Source organism: Alexandromys fortis, unplaced genomic scaffold, assembly GCF_014885135.2.
Source record: "Alexandromys fortis isolate MF-2015 unplaced genomic scaffold, M_Fortis_MF-2015_v1.1 scaffold_92, whole genome shotgun sequence".
Lineage (NCBI taxonomy): Eukaryota > Metazoa > Chordata > Mammalia > Rodentia > Cricetidae > Alexandromys > Alexandromys fortis.
The window spans coordinates 6,774,816-6,783,679 of NW_026067972.1; the positions used below are offsets into that span (position 1 = coordinate 6,774,816).

General features: G+C 49.3%; 1 protein-coding gene across 1 annotated transcript; it reads left to right on the top strand.

The window, feature by feature from the left end:
• Nucleotides 1-1,974: 1,974 nt before the first annotated feature.
• Nucleotides 1,975-7,964, top strand: LOC126509769 (protein FAM205A-2-like). The gene is made up of 5 exons (XM_050155866.1): nucleotides 1,975-2,118; nucleotides 2,673-2,718; nucleotides 3,145-3,205; nucleotides 4,220-6,485; nucleotides 6,552-7,964. Exons 1-5 carry the CDS (start codon nucleotides 1,975-1,977, stop codon nucleotides 7,962-7,964), a joined length of 3,930 nt encoding a protein of 1,309 aa, XP_050011823.1.
• Nucleotides 7,965-8,864: the final 900 nt, after the last annotated feature.

Consider the following 8,864-nt stretch of genomic DNA (forward strand, 5'->3'; position numbering starts at 1 on the left):
TTACCAACACTGGAGAGGCAGAGGCAGTAGAGGCCTGGGACTCAGTGGTCCATCATCAGCCTGCCTCAATTGGCAGACTCCAAGCTGACACCAAGGTGCTGGCTCAAGAAAAAATGACATCTGAGGCTGATCTCTGGCCTCCACATGTATTTGCACACACCCAAGTCAGCTATGTATCACACAGGCCAAGAACCAGGGCTATCAGTGGGCCACCCCAACATTCACCTCATTTATGAACTGTTGGAGCATGTGAAGGGGATCCAAAGGGAGCCCCAGTGAAAGCCCGTTATTGGTAGGGAAGCAGAAGCCAGAGGTTTCAAACCAGACTCATGGCAATGAATAAAGGTGAATAGACTAACGGGTGAACTGTGTGACTCATTGGCCGTACTACAGCTTCTATGATGAGAGTCTTCTCTTTTTGCTTTTTTGGGTTTTTTTATTTTTATTTTTTATTTTTTTTCTTATTTGGTTTGATTTTTTTTTTTTTTGATTTTGTTTTGTTTTGGGGTTGGAGAGTTGCAAGGGCAGAGGGCAGAAACAAGAGGACAGGGAGATAAGTGGGTTAGGGATGCATGATGTTAAATCCACAGAGAATCAATAAAAGTTCAAAGGCGTTTTTAAGAAATGACACCCTGAAAATTGCAAGCAAATAGATGGAACTAGAAAAAATTATCCTGAGTGAGATGTCCTAGACCCCAAAGACAAATGCAGTGTGTCCTCACTTATATGTAGATATTAGTTGTTAAGTCAATGATCACCAAGCTACAATCCATAGGACAACAGACGGTAGGTGTAGAATACGGGACCAGAGGGGACAGATAGAACTCATTAGGAACTAGAGATAGATAGATAGATAGATAGATAGATAGATAGATAGATAGATAGATAGATGGATAGATAGATAGGGAACATAATACAGTAGAAACTTCCTAAGATTTATACATAAACGAGGGTGATCAAATTAAAATTGCTAAATACTGGGGGCAGAGGGACAGAGGACAGAACCCCAACTGGACAATTCTTGTTACATCCAAACAAAGCTTCCAGTACCAGGATTGGGTTACATATAATTGAGTTGATGGCCCAAAAAAGGGCCCCATGGAAATCCTCAAACAACCAGGATGTTGCCAAGACTATAGGTTGTTCACAAACTCTTAACCATCCAACATGGACAGTTACTATCCACAGGTGTTTCCAATACATCCCGTAAGAGGGTAGAGGAGCTGGTGTGGACTGAACTAACTTGGGATGCATGTGTAACAAGGTAATATGTACACCGAGGGAGCTTTTAGGGAGAAACCCCTACTTATCCACCTTGTGCCTGTGCATAGTGATTGAGTCTGTACGTAATGATTGAGTCTGCTGTGGTCGAGATCAGATACAGTATAGGAAGAAGCGTGCGCAGTAGCAAAGAGATTATATAACAATCTGTCAGTCAAGATAAGGGTCACCTATGTAATCAAAATCTCCCTTCTCTTAAATTCCGTGAAAGGAAGTGACAAACAGTAGTTGGGGACCTTGTGTTCCTTTACTCGTGTGGCCCACTGTCACTAGTCTAATGGCTTTCTTTCTTTCTGATCTATAATGTCACTTTGACATTTCCTACTGATGTCAGAAAGCGGGAGACTCAAGCCCAGACTCTGGCCGCCAGGAACAACTACACAGCCGTGAAGACGAGAGCCAAGCTGGGATGGCGGGAATGAATGTGAAGTGACCCGAGGAACAGGCACAGCTTGTGAGTGTGGCCTATTCAGATCCAGGGTCCATAGCCTTCAAAGATGGCCACATGCCGCCTTCTACAGACCAGATTACCACCTCGGCTTGTGGAATGGAAGGCTTTGTGACGCCGTCTGGTGGCACGGTTCTGTCCTCTGTGAGGCGGACCTGACAGAGTTCACTCCTGGGAGATGACAGGCACTCTGAATGTCCTAGGACAGGGATGGCTGGTCTCCTCACACGGATGAGGTGTGGACCATGTTGAGGTCTACCTACTTTCTGTGGGACAGTGACTATCCCTTATATGTCTATATCTACATCTTCGTTGTTATCCTGATTATCTGGCAAGTGCAACAGAATTACCGCAGATTGAAGTGGGAACAGAAGAGGAGCTGCTGCCGGGTAAGGACACCCTGTGATCACTACTGACCTAGCGGGGGAGCTTTCAAGTTTCCGTGTCTGCTCACCCTCTACATAGGCCCTCACCACCACTGTCTGACAATTTGGATAGGATACTTTCAAGTGTGTAATAGATTTCCTCTGTGAGGCTGGAAGCCTTTCCTTACTAGGACTTTCACGAGGCATAAACCAAAAACCTTGCTATTGGTTTGAATAGAGACTACCATTATCCCAGATCTCCCAGTACAGAATTTCTCAGTTAAATCTGTTACGTCTTTTATATAAGAACGCATCCTATAACGCGTCTATTTTACCACAGTTTCCAGTAGGACGTCACTCAGTAGTTGGGTAGGAAATGGAGTTCAGATCAGTTTCCATGAGAACCAGAAGGATGCCGAGAAGAGGGGTGGGGGGAGGGGGTGGGACATTGCCAAGAGTTCCAAAATTGCACATAGATAATTGAAAGGAAAAAGCAAATGTATATAGGATCCTTGTCACATTACAGACATGAAAGAGGAAACAGTTCCAGCTTCACAATGTAATATTTTCTCTTTAAGCGTCACCGAAAAGTCAGGCAGAGGGCTAGAGATGCGGCATCAAGAGGTAAAGTCCCAGCGTCCCCTACGCCCTGCCCCTAGGAGAGCTCCCCACATTCCTCATCCCTATGACGCTGCCCAGGGCCACGTGCTCTCCCTTCTGAGCCTCCAGAGCCACTAACTGCCCTAAGAATGTTGAAACTTCTCTGCCTTACTCCCCTGACAACAAGAACTGAGGAATTAAGAAGTCCTTAGCAATCACTGAGTGAGAATTCGTTTCACCTGCAGGGCTAGCGATACAATAAGCATAATATTAGTTATCCCTCTGGGGGAACATATGCTGTAAACGGCGATGCTATAGCCAAATACCCCATAGAACATTGAGTCTAGGTGCTCAGATTCTTCTTGCTGAGCTAAAGGCTGACTATTCAGATTCTTGTAAAACGCCCTAAAATGTTCACTCACCACCTAACGCTGTGTCCTGATCCCTCAGCCAGGAGACTTTGCCGAGAAGAAGCTGAGAAGCCGTGGGAGCTGCTGACTATCATGAAAAGGTGATCTCTTGACCTTTGTGGTCTCTGAGCTGTAATGATTTTTTTTTTTTTGCCTGCTCTGGGCTGGGGTGAAAAAGGGGTAACCGTTTCCATTCCCACCTACCCCCAGTCTGCTCACGAAATCTATCCGATTTCTCCTTCCTAAGGAGATTCATGTGCCCCACCCTGAGCCCTCTTTAGTACTTAGCCTCTCTGGGTTTGTAGGTTGTAGCACGAATATCCTTTAGCAAACAGCTAACATCTGCTTTTACGTGAGTACACACCATTGTGTGTCTTTCCGGGTCTGGGTTACCTCACTCAGGATGATTTTTTTTTCTAGTTCCATCCATTAGCCTGCAAATTTCATGCTCTTTTCTGGAAAAGGGAAACAGAGGAGAGAAGGAATTGTGGGAAAAGGGAGGTGAGAGGGGGTCTGGAAGGAGTGGAGGGAGGGGAACTTCTGTTGGGATGTCATCTATCAGAGAAGGAAAAAAGGGGGTGGAGATTGATGGAAGGAGAAACACGCTGAGGAGGCGAGGTCACCAGCTGAGAGGTTGTCAGGGCAGAGATGGTTCACACCTCGGGAGGGAAGACCCACCGATACCCAGCTCCCTCTGTTAGGGTCTCAGTGGTTCCGCATTTCAGAGCCGCCTTTGCACACTTTGCGAAGGGCATCGATGGAGTTGCACTGAGACACCAAGTAGATTTAGGGTAAAGAGGTCCCCCTGTCACCTGCTTCCAGCTACTCCCTTTCAAGGACAGAGCCCCGGGTCTGACCTGTCTGTCTGGGGCAAGGGAGCAGTTGCTGGGACCCCTTCAGTCCATCATCTTTGCCTCGACTTAATTTCCAGAGGCTGTGAATGACCCCAATGGTTCTCTGGGCACGGCAGCAGGGACATCCCATACTTTGAAGGGTTTCCATGAGGACCCCATTTGCCACAGTGTAGGCTCAGAACTGTGGGCCTGGGGGAAAGGGTACAGCAAGCCCCAGACACGTCCTTCCATCATTAACGGTGGCTGTTTCTCTCTTCCTAGCCAAAGCTGGCTCCCCAAGGAGGAGCGTGTGCGGCAGCTCCTGTGTATAGATCCCTGCTGCCAAATCTGTGATGCTGCAACTCTAGAGATCCGGCAGTTGCTGGAGAGCGAGCAAAGTCAGATCTCCCCTGCTTTGTTGGGACTGCCACCGGACTCTTCTTGCCTGGAGATGTTGACCATATCCAGTGAGACTTTTGAGCAGAACGTGGAGCTTCATCCCAGACCCTCCACAGACTTTCCACTGCCACCTGTGACCCAAACACTAACGGAACACTTAGCACAATCGACCAGCACAGTTGGTGTCCAACAGCTCTGTGCAGATCACCTCCTGGCCGGACAAGGATTTCATCTGGCAGACATGTCCGTGGTCTCTGAGGCTGCAGCTTCTTCAAGGCTTGGGGAACCTGTGGTTTTAGTGAATGCAGAAGAGATGACGCACAGCGATCTAAGCTATAACTACGTCCAGCAGATCCAAGACCAGCAGTCTTTCAACTCGCAGACCCCTTTTCAAACCCTGAGCCCAGATGGTATTCATGTCACACATCCGATGACCCTGTCTCTTGTCAACACTGTCCCCCCGCCATTCCTCAATCCTGAAGTGGTAAGGCTTCTTGAGCTACATGTGAAAAAATTGATGCATTTCCAAAGGTGGGGGCTTCCCAGACGTGTAGAGGAATCACTAAGGCAACTTATGCCACACCCCCCAATGTATTTCCAGCCAGAAAACAACCAACCAGTTTCTTTGATCCTGAACAATATTCCTCAATACTATGTTCACAGATTTGGGAGTCTTTCTCCCCACACCTGGTGCTCATATCCAGACAACCAACCTACTCAGATCTTTTGGGTGTCTCAGTGGTCTAATGCGGAGCTGGAACAAAAAGCACACTGCGGACAAATCACAAGCCCTGTGGAGAAGTCCTTATTCTCTCCTGACCATGACATTCTCCGTGGCATCTGGCTACTGCCCAAGGGACAGGCGAACGACTCCAGGAACAAACTCCCGAAGACATTCACCCAGTTATTCTGTGGCCTCCCCTCTATACACAGTGAGTCCTTGGTGGCTACCTTCTTAGGCACTCAACGTCTCTCCAAGGACACACCTGAGCCTTCCTGCAAAAACCCTCACCTCTTGAAAGAGGCCTCGCCCTTCCTCCTGCCACCCCACTCGCCACCGACAGCAGCCCCTCCCTCTTCAGCTTCTCCAAAAGAGTCTTTGTATGAGTGCCAAACTCAGATCAACGTGCCGTGTCTGACTCTGGCTGAGTGTAAAACCTTGGAATGGCACCTTCTACAAAGACAGCTTCAGCTACAGTGGGGCCTGCCAGCTGTCATCCCTGGATCTCCCTATGAGCAGAGCCACATACAGTATAAGCCATGTAATAAAGCAAAGCCCCATGAGACTTTAAAAGCCTCCTGGGCAAGAAAGTCCTTCTCAGTCCTCACCAGAGACCTCGTCTTTATCCCAGAGCCTGTACGCAGGCTGCTGGAATTCCACCTCCAGAAGCAACTGATTCACCTGCGCTGGGGCCTGCCCCAGAGGATCCAACGCTCCATTCACTTGGTCCTCTCCTCCCCTGGCCAGCAGCCCCGGTCCTGCAGCAATGGGACACTACCCAATGTGAGCATCCTGCAGCCAGGCGACCCAAAGGCCGATGGGTCCGGTGACACGTTTGCAGTTGCAGTGGACAGAGGGTCAGTTCCCACACCTCACTTGTTCGGCCAGGCAAAGGCAATATTGAAGACCCACGTTGATTCCAAATGTGGACAGATCCACCAGGGCAAGGTCCCTGCCTGTGTCCAAAGTTCCCGGGAATGCAGAATTCCCAGGAGCTTGTCAGTAGGGGCTTCCTTCTCAAACATTCCAGAAAGCCGGCACCTGGAGCTACAGGCAAAAAGTAACCCTGACCTACATCACACAGCTGTTTCTCAGGAAGCAGAACCAACAGCCCTGGACCAGGAGAAACAGGCCTCATCAGGCGCTCTCATTGAGCACTGTAAGCGACCCCAAACCCTACCAGAGGAAACCGTAAAGAAACTGGAGACAACGTTACGCCATAAGTATCTGGCCTTCCTGTCAGGTCTGCCTGTCCATTACTGCGTGACCCCCTCTAGATCAACATCCCCAGCAACTGTTAGCCATTCTACAGTCACAGAGATTATTCCTGGACCTGTCAAAATCCCACAGGAACCCCTAACTCAGGTGACCTTACTTGAAGACCCATATCGGAGTAGGCTTGAACCTTGTACTCAGGATGAGAACGATGCTTCTGTGCACATTGCACAGGATGACAACAAGGCTTCTGCGGACATTGCATGGGATGACAATGAGACTTCTGAGGACATTGCAGGAGAGGTCCAGCCTAAAGTGCAGGCGGCAGGAGGGACAGAGAAGGTGTCTATAGAGACGCAGACAGAGATCTTGGAGAAACTGAGTTTCCACCTGAAGAAAAAGGTCCTAGAGATAAAGTTGGGATTTCCTGTAATAGCAAATGAGCTCAAAGAGTCAAATGCAGTGGACCCAGAGCCTCTTGGGATTCTAAAGATCCCAGAAAGCACAGCACTACCACAACTGCCCAACTCAGGGGACTCTCCTCCGGCCCCAGATGCAAACAGGGTCCACCTTGGTAAACAGCCAGCCACTGCAGGGCAGGCCATGTGCCACAAGCAGAAGCAACCTAGTTCCAAGGCAGTGCCCCATGGTTCTGCCCAGTGGGGCTCCAAGGCCTCACAACTCAGGAATATGACTGAAGCCCAACTGCACTGTGTTCAGCTGGAGACCAGTGGGAAAAAACCCAACCTAGAGAAAACCTTTAGCACTAAGCCTCAAAGCCCAGGCAAGAGCAAGTACTCAGCCCATGTCCCCACACTGACAGAAAAGAGACACGAGTCAGGGAAACCCAAGGCAGTGTGGGACCTTGAAGAAGGGGATGCAGGTCTTGAGCTTCCCCTGACCAGTGGGAAGACACACCATGATGGAGAAGAGGAGCTAGAAAAGAGGCCTCCCCCTGAGACACCCCAAGGCTCCTCAGAGCAGAGGCCTAGATCTCATCTTGAGGATCCCTGTTCACCCAGCCCCCAGGATCTCTCTGAGTTTGAATTCCCAGATCCACCTCCAGAAGTCCTTATGGTGATAGACGCTACACAGAACATGCAAGACAGTCTGACCAAGGTAGATGCCATCCCGGAACCTGCAAGGAGTGCCAAAGTCCCCCAGCCTGTGGCTTCCAAGACTTCCCAGGGCTTGCCTTTCCCATGCCCACCAACTCAGGGAAAACCTTTTAGGGGTCAAGCTTGGCAAGACCACATTTCACAGAGGCGGGTGACGCCAGCCTCTCCTCACGCTAGCCCCAGCCTTCCAAGGGCTGGCTTGAAAAATAAGATGAAATCCTTCCTTCACTCTATGAGCCCCAAGATAAAAGACAAAACCCACATGGAACCCACGGTCTCTACACCCGGGAAAGTGTCCAAACCCGGTCAAGAAAATGCTGACAAGGGTCTGTCTCAAACCAAAAACCCCACCAAGAAAACTAAGACAGAGAACTGCAGAGGGCCCAAGGCCCAACCTGCGTCCTCTGAGAGGCCAGTGGTCGCATCGTTTTTAACTGCTCCCCACATTCTAGACAGTAAGCTCGGGCCATGCTCTCGACAGCACAGCTCTGTCTCAGTACCAGGCCAGCCCCGGCACTGTCCTCGGCACTGCCCTAGATTGGCTCGTACCACTCAATACAGAAACCCACCCTAGGTCCCAAGGTTTACCTTGGAAGTGTTGTTCTGCTAATGGTGACCACTCAGGCTCTTTCTCTCGGCTCCCCCTCCTCGGTATCTTTAAAGAGCAGTATTATTGTCATTTCCTTTAATGAACAGGTGGATTAAAGAACCACCCAAAATATATTCTGTACCTATAAACAGTCTGTTTCTTCTTGTCTCTGATGTTTATTATTAAGGGGAGGTATGAAGGAAGTGACGACGTCGACCCCATCCAGGAGCGGAGATTTAGCCCCAAGTTCACATGCTTGGTTTAGAGAAATACCATTAGTACACCTTTCTTCAAGGGATGCCTCTGAGTTGATCAAAAGCAGCTAGCTAAAACGAAGACACACAGAGCGTATATGACAAATAGCACCTCTGGGTCTCGGAATCTCCTTGCTCAACCCATTGGTGTCGGGGATGCCTCTAAGAACCTATCCAGAAGCCTGCGTCAGCCCCGCCTGGTTTGTGTGCTCAGTTGTGTGGCCTAGGTGCCTCCTGGAAGGGGGATCCAGGGAAGGCGCAGAAATATACAGAGGGATTTCTTGTACTTGGGACAAAGCTGCTGTGTTTCTGATGGGCACACAAGGAACAAAAGGTCAGTTTTCTTAACCCCAAAAGAAACTGAAGCAGGATGCTAGCCCAAGGCCAGCATGGGAGTTAGGGACAGGAGTGTGGCCACTGTAAGATGCTTGTGTGATAAAGGAATGAATGGGGTTTTAGAGTTTCTTGGCAAAGATCCCGGCACGAAGACATTATGTAAACATATTTGTGACCATTGAGGCCAACAGCTTGTACCGAGCTCTGCTGTCGTGTCCTGTCCGTATCACACACAGCTCTGTCGTTTTACCCCACCCTCTCTTCTGCCACCGTTACTCTTCTGATATACTTTTGT